Raw genomic sequence first — 19,861 nt, forward strand, 5'->3', positions numbered from 1 at the left:
ACGGCCGAAACAAGACCAGATACAAGCAAAACACGAAGACATCTGGAAACCAACGAAATGAAGATCTTAAGAAGGATTGCTGGAAAAGGACTACAGGATAGGGTAAGAAGTGAGGAAATCAGACGCATATGTGGAGTAGAAAATATAAATACCTGGGTAAAGAACAGAAAAGAAGAGTGGAATGAGCACATAAGCAGGATGTCTGAATCAAGGATAGTAAGAATAGCCAGGGACAAGTCACCGTTAGATAGAAGAAGTATAGGACGCCCAAGGAAAAGATGGAATGACAACTTAGGGGCAGAATGAAAGGCACCGTTGAAGAAAAACAGGCAGTACTGCCTATATAAAAGAAGAAGAAGAAGAAGATTGAAAAGTAACATTACCGTACTTTAATTTTTATATAACATTTCCTATGTCCAAATTTATTAGTTTTCGAGATATTTTTATTTTTAATAGCAAATTATTTTAGGTGTCTAAATTTATCTAATTTTAAGTAAGCCATGACTCAATTGATAATTGACAATTACTGATTATCAATCTGGTAATCAATGTAATAATATAGCAAATAAAGAAATAAAAATAATTTATTAGTAATACATTTTACAAAAAAAAACACAACCACAACATGCAACTTATTTGAAACAATTAAAAATTACTTTTTTATGTAAATGTAACAAATAAAGAAAGAAAATCAGTAATAAATTTTACAAAAAAAAACACACAAACACAAAATACAACAATTTGTGAAGACAATTAAACACTACTTTTGTATGTAAATATAACAATGAAACAAATAAAGAGCGAAAAATAATTTAGCAGTAATACATTTTGCAAAAAAAACATGTTTGAAAAAATTAGAAGCTACTTTTAATAAAATATTTTTAATATTTAATTACATAAGGTGTTCAAAATTATCTCCTAACACATTTATTCACGCCTAAAACGATCATTGAGTGAGCTACTTACTATACGAAGCATTTGTAAATTAACACATCGAAATACGCCTTGTAATCTATTTTTCATCTCATCCCTTGTTGTTGGAGGTATTTTATAAACTTCATTATTAACGTAACCCCAAAAAATTCAGTCCAGTTTATTAAATTCTGGTGATTTGGGTGGCCACGCTACTGGTCCATTGAAAAATGGAAATATCTCGAAAACTAATAAATTTAGACATAGGGAATGTTATCTAAAAATTAAAGTACAGTAATGGTACTTTTCAATAGTGATATAAAATACAGGGTGTTCCACTTAAAATTACTGAGAAAATAATGTTCTTGCGTTTTGACTCACCCTGTATTTGATATAAAGAAAATTTATAATATCAATCATTCTTGAAAATTTTGACAATACGTAAAAAATATGGCATTAATAAACCATTGCTGTTGTACTTACTTTTGTTTATACAGAAAGTTGAACTTGTTCCGATTTTCATATAAAATCGGTTATAACTTTGTAAATACCCTGTATAACATAACAAACCTTTATATATTTGTGATGTAGAAGTTAACAGGATTTCGAATATAAAATAAAATATAGGTGTTCCATTTAAAAAAGCATAAGTTTGGTCTGCCACTGTGTTATCGAACACCCTGTAACATTTTAAATAATTTTGTAATGTGAAGCTCAAAGGTGGCTAACATTTTTGTTGTTGACTTTTATTGCTATCTATTACTATAGCGGATCTTTTGAGCTTTACCCCACTAATCAATCATCCTGTATATTGAGCTTGTTGCATAAAATTTGTGGTGATCGTCCACATCCGTCTATCTAGTCCGTGATCGTCCTCTACTTCTATATGCCTCTTGTTTTGGTCGCTATTCCAAGTTTTTCATGTATGTTCTTCGAACTGGTAAGAGTCATTGTAAGAGGTCAACAACCACTTTCTAAATAAATCTAACCAATATAGAATAAATTTATTCTGGAGTGTATTAAAGAGAGATACAATACAAAAATGTATTAGAAGAAAAGGGAATCAACAGACACATACAATTAAAAGAAAAGAGAAAATGATAGAAAATATATTAAGATAATAAAATATTAGCCGTAGACCTCGAAGGTCAGATTTTGACTACAATTGAAGATAAATTAAGAAGATGGAAATAATATATGCAAGAATTATTCGAAGATGCTGCACGAAGTCCGTATGAAATAGAAATAGTCCGGCCCAGAAATAACAAACGAAGAAGTAACTAATATGGCCTTTAAGCGGATTAGAGATGGGAAATCACCGGGACCTGATGAGATGCATGGTGAAATTTTAAAGCTATTAGAGGCACACCAAATTACAGCTCCTACGAAGTTATTCAACAACATATATGAGACTGGTTACTTACCAAAAGACTGGCTACTATCAATATTTATTCCACTTCCCAAAAATGCCAACGCTAGAAAATGTAAAGAACATAGATTAATTAGTTTGATGAGCCATGTACAGCTGGTTCCAAAAAAAACTGATACGACTTGAAGCGTATTTTGTAGAAAATTGAGCAGTGTATTTTGAATGACAAATACTTATTATTTACCTACTGCCACTGTCACTGTCACTGCCAAATAATACAATTTGTCAGATAACTTATTTTGTTCAACCTCAAAAAATGGCTCCACATGTTAGCAAAGAACTAAAAGCAAGAATTGTAACGAAATTAGAAGATGGTTGGTCACTATCTGCCGTAACGAACCATTTTAACGTAAGCAGAACAACAGTTTTTAAGATTATTAAAAGATGGAGAGAACAAGAAACTTTCGAAAGAAAGCAAGGTTCTGGAAGACCAAAAATATCTACCGTTCATAAAGATCGTACGCTTTTTGAGAGATTAGAAGAGAATCCTTTTAATATATAAATATGATGTTGATATTTATATTATTTTAATATATGAATTAATATAAAATGTAATCAGTAATCAGTTGTTTGTTTGTTTTTTTTTATTATTTGTCTGTCATAATAAATATAATATAATGTCAGACCAATCAAATACACTGCTCAAAATAATCAAATCTTACTAAGAGTCGTATCAGTTTTTTTAGGAACCAGCTGTACTTAAAGTACTCCTTCCTATCATTTACTCGCGTATATACACCAAATTAGAAGAACAGCTAAGTAAAGTTCAATTTGGATTCAGAGCACTTTTCAGCTTGCAAGTTCTAATACAGAGAGCCAGGGATGTCAACTGCGATGTGTATTCATGTTTCATAGATTTCGAGAAGGCATTTGATAAATTCCCACATGGAAAACTAATCGATATCCTAAAAACATCAGGACTCGATGGTAAAGATATAAGACTCGTCTCAAACTTATATCTCCAACAAAAAACAACAGTTCGATTCAAAAATGAACTGTTCGAAATCTTCACAGTCGAAAAAGGAGTTAGACAGGCTTGCATACTGTCACCAGCATTATTTAACATATACTCTGAAAACATCTTTAGAAAGGCCTTGGATGAATCAGAAGATGCTATTGCAGTAATTGCTGGTAGATAGTGCACATGGGCTCCAAAGGATTATGGATAATATTGTAGAAGCATGTAACAAATACGGCCTAAAACTAAATTGTAATAAGACAAAAATAATTAGTAAAAACACCAACATAAACGCCCAAATTACCGTAAACAATACACCCCTAAAGAGAGTACAGAAAATATGCTATCTGGGCTGCAACATTAAGGATACCTGGGATCATAGCTACAAAATAAAAACTCGTATTGAAAAAGCCAGGAGCTCTTTTAACAGTCTTAGGAAAATTATGTGCAGCTTGTCTTTAAGTATTAATACATATACGCATAAGAATTCTTAGATGTTACGTCTTTATAGTGTCCTCCTCTACGGAGTTGAAAGCTGGAGCCTGACAGAAGATGCCATAAATCGGTTAGAGGCGTTTGAAATGTGGTACTACCGACGTATGTTGAGGGTCTCATATATACACCACACAACTAATATAACTATTCTCCAGAGGCTAAGAAAAGACAAAGAAATAATTAACACCGTAAAGAACAGAAAATTGGCGTACTTCAGCCACATTATGCGTAATGAAAAATACCGACTGCTACAGTTGATTCTACAAGGCAAGATTGAGGGCAGGAGAGGCCCTGGACGTAGACGTATATCCCGGCTGGCCAATCTTAGGAAGTGGACTGGTCTAACATCAACTGATCTATTTCGAGCTGCCGTAAATAGAATAAGATGGGTCAATGTGGTCACCAACATCTTCAGAAGATAGCCACTTTTAGAAGAAGAAGAAGAAGAAAATCTTATGAAGAATACGGGAAAACATTCCGTGGTCAAACAGTTTTTAAAGTATGCTTTACAGGAACTAACAGGCAACTTAACCAATTCTTACCTTACAGTAATTCATTCCATAGTATATTGAATTTGCAATATAAATAGAACAGAATCAATCCATAAACTTTCTAGATTTAAATATTATCAGACTTGACAACAAACATGAGTTCTGCGTATTTCATAAACCACAATTCATCATTCCATCCTACACAACGTAAATTAGCAGCCTACCATAACATGTTAAGTACATAAATTAATAGAAATTATCATGTCAAAAAATAACTTCGAGATAGAATTGAATATCATTCAGCATAGTAGTAAACCAAAAACTGCATAAGAAAAGCCCTGAAATTAGTCTTTCCACCACCAGAGAAAAAACCCAGAACCTTCGACTTGAGTACATATTATACAGGCAAGATATCAAAAAATAGCGAAACACATGAAAAGGAAAGGAAGAACACCAACTTTCAGAAAAAATAAAGCAAATATAAGAAAGTCCAATATAATAAGAGTCAAAAAAAGAAAGAGCACTTACACAGTGGTGTATACTAACTTACTTATTATGGTGACTGCCCAAAAACTTACATCGGTCAAACTAGTAGAACCTTTTACAAACGTACAGCCGAACACAAAAGGGTTTCCATAATATAAACACAGATTCCACGTACGCAAAGATCATAAGTATTCTTTTAATCACCAATTTCTAGTTCTTCGTTTTGAAAATAATGCCCTTAAGCTATCTTTATTCGAATCTATGGAAATTAATAAATTAAAAAGTAAAGATATAATTCTGAATGGCTAACTTCTGCGTGAACGTCACTTATCTAAAAGTTATCAGTTATTATAAAAAATATTTTGATTTTACCGTTTATTTTTTAGTGAAAAGTCCAGTGTTTACTCACCTAAGTGCAACTTTACAAGGATTACCAACAATCAGGGCACTAAGAACAGAGAAAATTCTGCAGGCAGAATTCGATAAAATTCAAAATTACCATATCAGTGCCGGATTCATGAATTTCACGTGCGGTGCAGCTTTTGGAATCAGTTTAAGTATGTGTTCAAATATATTTATAGCAGTACTAATATTCAGCATACTTACGTTCGATAAAGGTAAGCATATTATTCATTATTATAAATGAAAATACACTCACAGACAAAATATTGCATATTTTAATTTAAGTCTGTTTCTGAAGTATATTTTTTTCGTTTTGAAAATGTTTGTACTTTTTATTACCAAATTAGTAGTTCTGGACTATTCTACATATTATAAATTGTCTAGTAACTTGAATATTAAAGAGCTACAGCAAATTTATAGAGAAATTAATGAAATAGTCTGATTTAGCTTATTTTTTAGCTACATATAACATTTAATTAGAAAGAGAAACAATAACGGCAATAGAACACCTTTTTATGGCAACAATGTAACAATTTAGTACTTAGTATTTCCTGCTCTAGCCATAGTGATATTCTGCATCCTTCTAGGCATGTTTTGCAAAAGGTCTTGGACGGTTTCCTGCAGAAGTCGATTCCATTACTCCTGTATAGCAATTCTTAATTCTTCAATTGAGTTTTCAGCCGCATTTTTTGCTCATATACGTCGTCTTAGGATGTACCATACATAGTCCTGTCGCCAGGGGGGGTACAACGGCCTCCTTAATTCAGATGGACTTACCCAAGTTTTTTATGTATTTTGACCCGTAGAACACGAATTTTTTGGGTAACAGTTGATCCGGATGTCGATAAGTTTGTTATAAACAAAGAACTTGAGGAATTACATAACAGCGATTTTTCGCAAAACAAAACATTTTTTCGTATTTTTTGGGTGATTCTCAGCAAAAAATGGTTTTACAAGTTTTTTCGTAGGATGCATAATTTTAGAGATAAACGCGGTTGAACTTACAAAAAATCGAAAAAGTGCAATTTTTGAACCCGAATAACTTTTGATTAAAAAATAAAATAGCAATTATGCTTACTGCATTTGAAAGTTCAAGTCAAATTCTATCGGTTTTAATTATTTGCCTTGCTAAAAATTAAGTTTTTATTTGTTAAACAAAGCCATAAACACATAATGTTTCCCGTGCCCAATGCATGCGTTTTAATGTACGTAATCTACGTAGAATTGTCTATATGCGCGCCTACTCGTTCGATTTCAAATGGGAAATGCATTGAAAACATCATTCAATCACTATGTGATTTAAGCTTTGTTTACCAATAAAAAAAATTAATTTTTAGCAATGAAAGTAATCAAAACCGATAGAATTTGACTTGAACTTTCAAATGCGGTAAGCAGAATTGCTATTTTATTTTTCAGTCAAAAGTTATTCGGGTTCAGAAATTGCAATTTTTCGATTTTTTGAAAGTTCAACCGCGTTTATGTCGAAAACTATGCATCCTACGAAAAAACTTGTAAACACATTTTTTGCTTAAAATGACCCAAAAAATACAAAGCAATGTTTTGTTTTGCGAGAAATCGCTGTTATTCCTCAAGTTTTTTGTTTATAACTATCTTATCGACATCCGGATCGACTGTTACCCAAAAAATTCGTGTTCTACGGGCCAAAATACATAAAAAAAAACTTGGGTAAGTCCATCTGAATTAAGGAGGCCGTTGTACCCCCACTGGTGACAGGACTAACATGTTCAATGGGATTTGCATCAGGACACAGGTGACCAGTCTAGAGCCTCAATCCCAACATCCTCAAGATATTGTATAACTGTTCCTACAATCTTCGCACGGGTATTATCATGCATTAGGACAAAGTTATGCTACTCAATGAAGCCGGCATAAGAAAAAACATGCTCTTCGAGAATGTTTTGTATATACTAGTCAGCATTCATTTAGATATTCATCTCAATAAGCTCCGTACGACTCTCGCAGCTAATGTGCCTAATATCCTAATGGAACCATGTAACCGCCACCAAAGCTAACATTGCATACAAGATTAAATTCAGTTAAACGTTCCCCAGACCTTCTATATGCTCGACCACGTCGATCTGGCTTTCATAATTATATCCTTGTTTCATTTGTGAAAAGGATTCCCCATTGATGGTCGTTCCAGTAAACTGGAACGGCCTGGCAGGCCGTTTTGGATTTACACCAACCTTTGTGACTTCTCGTCACTCGTCACTGTTCTGACACATACATTAACTTTTATTGTGATCAATAATTCATTATTGAGATTGGGAGCTGTAACTGGTCATCTCTTGACGTTGTACTGTTTTTTCGTCCTTGACGAAGTCGCCGTTTGTATTATCCAGCCCCATTGTATCGCTTTATTACATGAGAAACAGTATATTGATGGATATACAGTCTCTGCGTAATATCTTGTCCTAATTGGCGAAAGTAAGAATTTTAACACCAACTAACTCGCTTAAATGTGGCATACCAACAAGAAAACTGCAGGATAAAGCTAAAATATCAGAAAAAACGTAAAACTATTCAACGGACATATTCCAACTTACCTTTCAATACCAAGAAACAAAACAAGAATCATTGTAAGCCGCCAAAGCACAGTTTGCATACTGGAATAAAAATAATACATAACATATTTTCTGCTTCTTCTTCTTTTATTAGGATTATGTTCTGTTTCTTCTGTTATAGTATCCGCTGGGATTAGGGGCTCCAGCTGTCGTACCATCGTTTTGTACGTCTTTCTACGGTCGCTGGGTCGCTTGTTGTTAGGCTTCTGTGTATTCGCTTATTTCGCCATACGTTCAGGGTCCATCTGATCTACGTGGTCTCTCCACATGCGTCGTAGTGTTCTTGTCCATCCGTCTTGAAAACCTAGCTCTCTCAATGTGTCTTCGTTTCGTATTCTATCTCTGGGTGTGATACCTCTTATGGATCTTAGGGTTTTCAACTCTGTTGTTCTCATTATTTGTTTGGTCTTTGTTTTCTCGGCCCTTGTCTCAGCTGCCTATGTCAGTACGGGTCTAACACATCATGTCTTATAAATGCGGACTTTGCTTTCGGTGCTCCTATATTAATTCCTCCAGTTTATATCCCTCAGGAAACCAGTTCTTCTCGCTGATTTCGTTGCATGGCTGTTTTGTTTCTTACCACAGATCAATGTCGCTAGATATTTACACACCCAAGTATCTACAATCCATTACCTGTTCGATTATATGGTCGTTCACTACTACTTTACATCTAATTGGGTTCTTGGGTACTACCATCGATTGGGTTTTCTCTGTTGATAGTATCAGATTATAGGTACTTTTCGGCGGTTATTTTAAATTTTTGTATTAGGCGTTGTAAGTCATCTTTGTTTTCGGCTATTAAGATTGCATCATCTGCGTAGCAAAGTATTCTCATGGTACGGTTACCCATTTTGTGTCCCTGATTCATTTTGTTAACACTACCTATAACTTCATCCATTATTAAATTAAATAGGCATGGACTGACTCTGTCCTCTTGTCTAATGCCGATATTGATTTTGAGTTCTTCCGCGTGGAGTTTTTATTCGTGTTTTGTTGGATCTGTTGAACTCTTTGATTATATTTCTATATTTTTGACTTATGTTTTTCTTTCCAAGGATAGTGAGCACGTCCTTCAATCGTACTCTGTTGAATGCCTGTTTCTCATTCTGAATGCTCATTTCAAAGATAAAAAATAAACAAAAAATAAGGTTTGCGGATAAAATATGCAATATATTTGTGTTTGAGTATATTTTTTAAGTTTGTCTAATATTTTTATTTTTCTATGTAAATGTCAAAAGAAACAACTTTCGTAACAAAGTTAAACTTAGACAAAATATTCCGTAGCTAAAAACTAATGTTTCATTACAGCTATGGGACTAACGGGAGGAACTGTGGGTCTGGCAGTGTCTCAAGCTAGCACCTTAACCGGAATGATTCAAATGGCTATGCGAATGACAGCTGACATATCTAACCAGATGATGTCGGTCGAAAGAGTTCTGGAATACGAACAACTTCCACCTGAACCTCAACCGAAAAATCCAAAGCCACTTCCCAAGAATTGGCCCAGTTCAGGAAAGATTGATTTTCAAAATGTTAAGCTCCAATACTTCGAAGGTGGTCCTACGATTATAAAAGATTTGTCTCTAAATGTTAAGGCAACGGAAAAAGTAAGTAAATTCTCCTATTTTAATATTAGTTGCTAAATATTATCTAAATGTTGTTTATTTGAATAAGTCACTTTTGATTTCCTCATTTGTAGGATTTAAATCATGTTTTCATGCATTATACGATCGAATGCCTTCTGGTAATTAAAAAAGCAAGTGTACGGTTGTATTTGCCCTTCCAAATATTTTTCTGCCAAAAGCGTCAACCTCATTGCATGGGCGCACTGGGAAAATCCACTAACTCCACTTTTTTCAATTTTGACATTTTAAAACCATTAAATCCATAAACATCAATGTTAACCGTGCTTAAATCTGAACTATTTTGAAGAGTCTATACCGGTTTCGGAGGTTTTTTTCCCTGGTTTCGGACTACTGATGAGGAGGAAAAAACCTCCGAAACCGGTATAGACTCTTCCTGCACTCTCCGATTTAACCAGAGTATTATGCAGCTGCTGCATTTTCATGTTGCAAAGAAATTGAAAATGTTTTACATTTTAATTCATTTACTCTTTTGTTGAGTACTAAGGAATCTTTCTTGTTGAAACTTTTACCACGCTGTGCAGGTGGGTTGTGAATTATTTAAAATTCTCTCATCTTAATTTCCTCGGCATCCTGTATGATTTATATTTTTTGAAAATCTCGGGAGGTTGTAACCAAAGAAAGTATTCCACCTGTTGTCAATCTGGTGGTATGGGAACGATATTTATTGTCGTTTTCTATGCTACTTCGATTGATAACTTACTCTAAAATATTTTGCTTTCTTTTCTCTCTGTTTGGCTATTTTATATATCTTCGTTTCGCTTTCCCTGGTATCAAGTTGATCGTATAGGTTGGAATACGCTTCTGCTTTGGCTTTTGCTACTGCTACAAGATCTGTGTCGGATCTGGTTTCTTGCCACTTTTTATATAATTTTCCCTTCTCTTTTATTTTTCCTTGTACTTCGTTTGACCGCCACCAAGTCCCTTTATCCTCAAACTTTTTCCCTGACGTTTTCCCAAGTATTTCAATAGCAGTATCTCTAATACTACTGACCATTTCTCTCCAAATTGTATTAGGGCTTCCTTTCATGTTCCAACATATTTTGTCTACTATTCTTTCCCTAAATAGACCTTCTTTCTCATCTTTTAGCATCCACCACTTGATTTTTTGTGGTCCTCTCCGATGTTTTGGTTTAGCTTTACTTTTTACTTCAATGTCCAGAACAAGCAGCTTATGTTGTTGGCTTACTGTCTCACTATTACCTTGCAGTCCTTGCATTCACGTATACCTTCTTTCCTTATCATGAAATGGTAATTAATTAATATAGTATGTCTACTATAATTTTAGAATGATGTTATCAGTGGCTTGAACTGGTAGGAAGCTTTTAGCGTATTGGTTCTCATTTGTTTACTGAACCTGAATTGAGGATATATAAAATGAATAAATCCTTGAACATCTTTTAATCTTGTTTCATATATTAATTTTGTAGGTTGGAATAGTTGGTAGAACGGGTGCCGGCAAATCATCTTTAATCGCTGCTCTATTTAGACTAGCTAACGTAGAGGGCAAAATTGCAATTGACGATATCGATACGAGAGACATTTACTTGAGGGACCTCCGATCGAAAATTTCCATCATTCCTCAAGACCCTGTTTTATTTTCGGGTACGCTTCGGTACAACTTAGATCCATTTGAAGAATACTCCGACGAACAACTGTACAAAGTATTAGACGAAGTGGAGCTGAAAGATCCCAATAACATTATTAACAGATTAGAAAATAGAGTTATGGATAGAGGTTCCAATTACAGTGTCGGGCAAAGACAACTGATTTGTTTAGCTCGTGCTATCATAAGGAATAATAGGATCCTCATGTTGGATGAAGCTACAGCAAACGTCGACCCTCAGTAAGTATTTACTTTTGTGTACTTTTTCGACAACTAAGTAAATATTTGTTATATTGATATAAAGAAATAGAGGATTGTTCTTATTGATTATAAAGTCCATCAGCCATTTTGTTGCCGGAGAAGTAAAAACTAAATGCAAATATTTTTGATAATCTGATTTCATATATTAAGGTACTAGTACACTTTAGAAGACCAAAAATAAGCATTTTTTCAAGAATTTTTTTCTCAGAACCTGTATTAAAAATGAACATAAAACTTTTTACATATTAATATCTAACTCTTAGAGAGTACAAGAAATATATCTTTTTTCATTTATGCACGTGCACTAATATTGTAGAGGGCGCAAAATTCGAGGCCTCGAAAAATTATGGCGGACAGTTGTTAATCTCAGGATTGGGGTATCCGAAACAAAAAAATCGTACTACATTTGAAAAAGGAAGGTTTCTTACGTGACAATTTACCACAATTTGACCAAAAAATAAAAAATATTTTTTAACCATGAGAAACTGAAGAAAAACGGGCGGTTTTTTCACAAATTTTTTTCAAATTTCCGTAAAATCTTATTTTTACGGAATTTTTCACTAACGGTGGTAAATTGTCACGTAAAAGACCTTCTTTTTACAAATGTCGTCTTTGGTCATCCTTTTGATATCTGATCAGTTCAGTTTGGAGAGACCATTTCTTCAATTACAACTACTCTGATTTTTTCGGTAACTTTTGGCCATTCACAGATATTCTCTTTTTTTTAGTCTGGAGATATTTTATGATTTGTAATAATTACACCAATTACGTCCGTATAGAGAAAACCAGATATATGTAGGTACATATATAGGAGGAGATAAAAATGAGTTTCAATTAGAGGATGATATGGTTATCGAACCAAGCTCTGATTATGTATACTTTGGAAGGAGAATCCAACAAAGTGGAAGGACAGAATTCGAAATATAGGAAAGAATTATGAAAGGAAAGAAAGTATTAGTAGCTTTGAACCACTACTTTGGTCAAAAACCATATCAAAAGAAAAGAAAATACAGCTATATAATAGCATCTTTAAAATCGTGGTACTGTATGGATGTGAAACCTGATAATTGAATAAGCGAACAGAACAGAAGTTGCTGGCACTGGAAATGGACTTCTGGCGAAGATCGGTCTGCCTGCATCTATAGAGTCACACACATAACGAATGAACGAGTACCAGATATTATGAACAGGAAAACAAACATAATATAAGAAATCCAAGAAAAACAACTTTGTTGGTATGACCATGTACAAAGAATGGAGGAAGATCGAAGGAACACCAGCTGATAATGGAATGGCAACCCCTGGTAATAATGAAAAGGAGCAGACCGAAAACTACATGGATAAGTGGAACCCAAAAAGCAATGTCTGAGAGAGATCCATGACCAGGAGATTTGACGCGAAGGCGCAAGCTGCTAGACGTGTTATTATATTGAGTAAATGTGGATACCTCCGGTTCCTCCTGTACATAAGTTTTTATTAAAATTTTATTGAACTTACCGGAATAATTAGCAAAAAAACTGTGTGAATGTTGATGTCTCCGGTAAATGAGCTTCGGTTGCAGATTTATTGGACCCATCGGAAAAAACAAAATTTAAACAAAATATAATTTTTTGATAAGAGCTATTTTAACTTATGACAAGAGGTATACTTATAATGCCACTTATAATGTTGTTCGTAGTTTTTAATTTATTCTTTTTACATATGATTATATTATTTTTATTTAATTATATATTTCGCTATAAACATAGCAAAGTTTTTGTTACTGAACTGTAAATTTCCTGGTAAAAAAAAAATAAAAGTGATAAAATGTGAAAAATTTTATTTATTTTTTTAATAACAGAGTTGCTAAAAATTACTTTAAAACAAAACTAATCTCGTGTATGGGCTCCTCTAACTCGCCGTACTTCTGCAAAATGTCAAGGCATACTTTCAATTACATCTCGAATAGTTCCTTGATCTAGTTGTTCCCTCTTCCACGAGGACTTCCTCGATATGTTGTAGGTCTCTTAAGTGGTTAACGATCCTTCAAGCGCTTCCCGAGTTTATCCCAAAAATGTGTTCGATGGGATTTAAATCTGGACTCCTCGCTGACCACTCCATAATCTGAATATTGTGGGTAGTCAAATAATTTTGCACTATTCTGGCCACGTGGGGTCTCGCATTATCTTGCTGAAGGATAAATTCTCGACCCACATTTTCAGCAAATGGGACAACGTTTGATTCAAGAACTTCATTTATGTACCGCTCTGCCGTCATCGCCCCTTGCCGAATAGTCAGAACAGCCATTTAAAATTACCCCACCCCAAACCATAATGGAACCTCCGCCAAAAGCCTGGGTTTCTTGAATGATGGAGTCCAAAAACGCTCCCCTGGTCTTCTCCAGACTCTAACACGTCCAACAATATGGTTTAAAAGAAATCAGGACTCGTCAGTAAATATCACGTTACTCCATTGTGCCTTGGTCCAATTCATGTGCTCTTCTGCAAAACAGCGTCTGGCTATACGATGTTCAGAGGTCAAAGGAGGTACTCTAGCTGGCCGTCTTGCATTCAACCCATGTTCGTGAAGCCGATTACGTTTAGTTTAAGTAGATACTCTTGTACTTGTAGCTTCTTCTAACTCATTTTGTAGCGTTCGAACAGTACTTAGATAATATCTGACTGCCCATAGTTGTAGAAGTCGATCCTCTCTGGCTGCAATCGTCCTTGCATGATGTGTATAAGGTTGTCTTCTAATCTGTCTTCTAAATCTAATCTGTCTGTATAAGGAGGTCTAACTCCATACATTTCAGATCTGGTCCAGGCTCTATTTATAGCAGCATGACTACCATTTAACATTACTGCTATACGGAGTCTTGAGTAACCTTCTTGAATCAAAGTTATTGCCCTAGCAATTTGAATCTCTGTGGGATACACTCTGCGCCTCCGGGGGCTTCCAAGCACATCAAAATCCATCATTAATTATTAACAATCTTAACGTAAATATCGACAAAAATTCAATAACGAAGTAAATGTGATTGCAAAATGTTGTCACGTTTTGCTTTTTACTGAATACAAGAAAAACGAAGAAAATAAACTTATATTTTTTATTCATTTATGAAAAATTGACGTATGTACTAGGCGTACGTACATTTTTAAGTTCCTACCTAAAGAAATAAGCAATTTACATTAAATTAAGTTAGTGGCTCCTTTTTCATTTTGATCATGTACTTTAATAAAAATTCTTAATCCCAGCCAAGTTTACTTTAAATATACCTAATTTTATTTTTGCAAGTAATATTTTAAAATTAAAACTCAACTTTTCTCAACATTTTTGCTCTCAAAAACTCAATCCTCGTCAGTGCTTTCTCTAAATCCATAAAAGTTCATTCGAGCAAATTACAAGGTTCTAGAGTTAGATTAAGGTAATTTAGTTTTAAATGTCGAGTGTTCCAAAAAAATCATCATTGACGCCTACCAGATATTGATTAAAGGGTAATGAGATAATTGTATGTACATTGAGAGAGTATTTTAAGAGTTTTCGAGTATAATTGGAGTTCTTTGGGTGGGAAATTTTATAGATTAACTGAAAGTTTGACTAAAACCGATTATATTTTTCATCAATTATGCTGATTTGACTATATTTGTTTAATGTTACGAATTATTACTTTTTTAGGACTGACGCTCTCATTCAGAAGACCATACGAACCAAATTTGCAAATTGTACTGTCCTAACCGTAGCTCATAGACTGAACACCATCATGGATTCTGACAAAGTATTGGTTATGGATCAGGGAACAGCAGCAGAATTTGACCACCCACATCTTTTACTTCAGAATTCCAACGGTATCTTCTCTAAGATGGTGGAGGACACTGGTCCTGGTACGTGTGAGCAATTGAAAACAGTTGCGAAAAATACGTTTGATAAGAATTTGCTGATTGAAGAATGAATGTGATTAAACTAGTAAATTATTTAATTGTAGTAATAAAATTGTATATATTATGCTAAATAAATATTTTAAGTACAAAATGTATACTTTTTTATATAAACTTGGCTATCACTTTTTCCTCTTGCTGAGTATTTTGCAAAACATACATTGAAGCCACGGAGGAATCTGACAAATTTTAAAGCTATAAAAAACTATAGTTGTCTGTTTATGTTATAACTCTTCAACTTCATTCATTCCATTTACAACAACATACAGTTCAATTAAATTTGGCTGTCACATATTAATCAATTAGCACTTTTCAATTCCTACTTCCCATTTCTGATAGAGATTACCATTCATATTACCATTCTCCTCCGTCAGAGGAAAAAGTTATAATAGGAGGAGATTTCAATGCACATGTGGGCCAAGCCATGGCAGGATAGGCTTTGGAACTACAAATGAAACTGCAAATGATATGCTAGAAATTGGCAACAGCACTAGATATGGCGATTGTTAACACATTCTTTAAAAAGAGAGAAACTCATCTTATTACGTACAAAAGTAAACAACATCAATCCCAAATAGACTATTTCATGATAAGGAAAGAAGCCGTACGTGAATGCAAGGACTGCAAGGTAATAGTTAATGAGACAGTAAGGCAACAACATAAGCTGCTTGTTCTGGACATCGAAGTAAAAAGTGAATTAAACCAAAATATCGGAGAGGACAACAAAAAATCAAGTAGTGGATGCTAAAAGATGAGAAAGAAGGTCTATTCAAGGAAATAATAGTAGACAAAATATGTTGGAATATGAAAGGAAGCCCTAATACAATTTGGAGAAAGATGGCCAGTAGTGTTAGAGAGAGAGCAAAGAAAGCAAAAGATTTTAATCAGATTAGATGTATCCGAGATGAAAATAATAAAATACTTTTTCAAGAAAAGGATGTCAAAAAGAGATGAAGAGAGCACTTTGACACCTTATTAAATGAAGAATTTGACAGACAGCCTGTGGAGTTAACGGAGATAGTAGCAACAATGGTCACCAAAATAACAAACGTGGAAGTGGCTCAAGCGCTTCAAAAAATAAAGAAAGGAAAAGCAGTAGGACCAGATGATATTCTTCTGAAGCTATTTCCTTGTGGTATTTTTACAATCAACTATTTTTAATGGGAAACACGTAGTATTTTGTATTTTGACAACGAAACCCGATTTGGGCTTCGAAACGTTACTAAAATCATTTTTGGTAAAATTGTAGCTTGTTTCCCATTAAAAATAGTTGACAGATGATATTCCTGGGGAAGTATGGAGAGCATTGGGAGAGACAGGAACAAGGTGGCTAGCAGGTTTATTTAATAGAATTATGGAAGTTGGACAAATGCCAGACGAATGGAGAAGCAGTATACTACTACCTGTCTACAAAACAAGGGAGATATACAACAATGTACAAATTACAGGGCTATAAAAGTGTAATTGATAGACGGATACGTGAAGAGACCGAAATATCCGAGAATCAATTTGGCTTTATGCAGGGCAGATCAACAACAGATGCAATTTTCATTATTAGGCAGTTGATGGAAAAATACAGGAGTAAAGAAACAAACGCTCATATGGTATTTATTGATCTTGAGAAAGCATATGATAGAGTTCCTCGAGAGATTCTGTGGTGGGCACTCAATAAGAAAGGAGTCCCTTTTGGATGTGAAAGGATGTGAAAGTGGGATTGCACCAAGGCTCAGTGCTTAGTCGGTATTTATTCTCATTAGTTTTGGACCAAATAACAGCGAAACTACAGGGTAATATTCCATGGTGCTTAATGTATGCTGATGATGTCGTGTTGGTAGGAAATAGTGAAAGAGACTTAGAACAAAAACTGGAACAGTGGAGATAAGCTCTCGAGGAAAAAGGTTTAAAACTTAGTAGGACAAAGACAGAGTATTTGGAATGCTCATTTAAAGATGGAGTTACTACAAATAAAATGGTATCTTTGGATGGTGAACTGATTGTAAAAAGCAATAGTTTTAAGTACCTGGGATCGGTATTACAGAGTAATGGAGAAATAGATGGAGAAGCATGCAGTAGAATTAGGGCTGGATGGATGAAGTGGAAGGAAGCAAGTGGTGTGCTGTGTGACAGGAAAATTCCAATGAAGTTGAAGGGAAAATTCTATAAAACAGCCATAGGGCCGGCTATGATGTACGGAACTGAATGTTGGGCAGTGAAAAAGAAAGAGGAACAGCGAATGTATGTGGCGGAAATGAGAATGCTTAGATGGATGAGTGGAGTGACAAAAAAAGATAAAATTAAAAATGAGTATATTAGGGGAAATCTGGGTGTGGCACCAATTGATGCCAAAATGAGAGAGCATAGGTTGAGATGGTTTGGTCATGTTTAACGTCGAGACGGTAATCACCCAATACGAAGAATTGCTGAAGTGCAGATTCCTGGAAGAAGTAGGAGAGGAAGACCAAAAAAGACGTGGGGGGAGACGATTAGGCAGGACATATTGGTAGAGGGGATTAATATTGATCTGACCCAAGATAGAATTGTGTGGAGAAATGCAATTAGGGAAGCCGACCCCTCATAGGGATAAGGCAAAGAGAATGATGATGATTACCATTCATGTTACCTCTTCAATATTTAAATTCATTTAAATTATAATTAACAATAGGATACTGCACACCACAATTCATTCTGACAGAATCATTCAGCCATCTGGTAGTTCATATTCATTACATACTTTTAATTCTTCTGTAGTTTTATTAAAAATTATATTTTGAATCATAATCAGGTACTTTAATTAATCACTTACTACTTTAATTTTACAGAAAAGTCACCGTTCTTCCCTTTCTGATAGATATGACTACCCACTAGAATAATACATTGCTACATACTAACTTAAACCTACAACAATAGCTAGATTTCTATATCTTGTTTTTGCTCACATATTTGTTCTTAATATGTATATCCTGATTTATAATTTTATATTTCTAATTCACATGAATAGACACCAGACACCATTCCTTTTCATTCCTTTTTATTTCATTAATTTCATTCCTTTTCCTCACCATCATATTAGGCAACCAACAATACTCGTTTATTTTATTTTTATTTGTTGTTTTATAATATATTTTATAATACAGTGGAACCCCGTTAACTCGGATTAATCGGGACCGCGGCCGATCCGGGTTATCGAAAATCCGGGTTAGCCGGAGAAAATGGTAAAAATTAATAAAATATGGTATGCTTACAGATAAACTCCGTTATAATTGTCACACAGACACTGGTAAACCACGTTCGCATTCCACACAAAACCACACATACAAAGCGTCGTCAAGAGTCTCATTCTTAGCTTTATTAGCATTGCACCGATTGTCCAAACTGTCTTTTGTTATCATTTTGAAAAAAAATTCTTCGATTTTAGTTCTATTTTTCTTCCAATCCGATACTGTAGATGTACCGACACCATATAATGCTGCAAGATTCGCCTTTATCAATTCTACTTAATGCTTCTAGTTTCTTTTCCATTGTCACTACAACATTTTTACGTTTTGTTGCCCTTATAGAAAAAAAAACACGCAAACACAAAATCTGAATAGATTTACGAACGATTACAGAACGAAAGAGAATAATACGACTTTACTACACACAATACCGTCTCTGATGTTATGTTATTTAATAACAGTGATGACTAAGACCATTGTTAAAAAAAGAATTTTAATAGTCTTTTCTAAACAATGCTAAGACAGTTTCAAATAAATAAAGGATACTACAGGTGCCTGTTGTTTTCGATAACACGACAATGAATGTGGTGTGCCATGAGTCATTTTTACTATGGTATATGTAGTTCAAATTACACAAATACCCATTATCTCTCAAATATTATATTACATACATTTTTATTGTTGAAATGTTTGTCTGATAAAAATCGGTCCGGCTTAGCCGGAGTTCCGGGTTATCGGGGGCCGACTTATCGGGGTTCCACTGTATGTCTTTTCTTTTCTTTCCCTTTACAAACTATTATGTTTACAGTAAAACATAATATTTTTCATTGATTTCGTTTTAAAACTAAATTAATTTTTCATACTACCTATGATGTCATAGATTCAACCACGAATTATACTTTTAGTCCTGTCGCCAGGGGGGGTACAACGGCCTTCTTAATTCAGATGGACTTACCCAAGTTTTTTTTTATGTATTTTGGCCCGTAGAGCACGAATTTTTTGGGTAACAGTTGATCCGGATGTCGATAAGATTGTTATAAACAAAGAAGTTGAGGAATTACATAATAGCGATTTCTCGCAAAACAAAACATTTTTTTGTATTTTTTGGGTCATTCTAACCAAAAAATGTTCCTACAAGTTTTTTCGTAGGATGCATAGTTTTCGAAATGAACGCGGTTGAACTTTTAAAAAATCGAAAAATTGCAATTTTTGGTTTAAAACCTCAACTTCTTGGTTTATAACAATCTTATCGACATCCGGATCAACTGTTACCCAAAAAATTCGTGTTCTACAGGTCAAAATACATAAAAAAACTTGGGTAAGTCCATCTGAATACAGGAGGCCGTTGTACCCCCCCTGGCGACAGGATTATTTCATCAACTTAATAATTTATAAGTTCTTTCTCTAATAGAGCGTTGCATATTAAGACTTTTATAATAGATTCTAATAGTAAAATAATTTAAA

At 34.2% G+C, this 19,861-nt stretch overlaps 1 protein-coding gene across 1 annotated transcript in view; it reads left to right on the forward strand.

Moving 5' to 3' along the window:
- The window catches only part of LOC114339177 (ATP-binding cassette sub-family C member 4), a 71,615-nt gene extending 56,339 nt beyond the window's left edge, over positions 1-15,276 (forward strand). The window contains exons 11-14 of the mRNA XM_050648645.1: positions 5,158-5,388; positions 9,067-9,365; positions 10,832-11,247; positions 14,923-15,276. Of these exons, the coding sequence (XP_050504602.1) occupies positions 5,158-5,388; positions 9,067-9,365; positions 10,832-11,247; positions 14,923-15,196 (1,220 nt within the window). The 3' untranslated portion in view covers positions 15,197-15,276. The remainder of the gene's footprint in view (positions 1-5,157; positions 5,389-9,066; positions 9,366-10,831; positions 11,248-14,922) is intronic.
- The last annotated feature ends 4,585 nt before the right edge of the window (positions 15,277-19,861 follow it).

This window comes from Diabrotica virgifera, chromosome 4, assembly GCF_917563875.1.
Source record: "Diabrotica virgifera virgifera chromosome 4, PGI_DIABVI_V3a".
Taxonomy (NCBI): Eukaryota; Metazoa; Arthropoda; class Insecta; order Coleoptera; family Chrysomelidae; genus Diabrotica; species Diabrotica virgifera.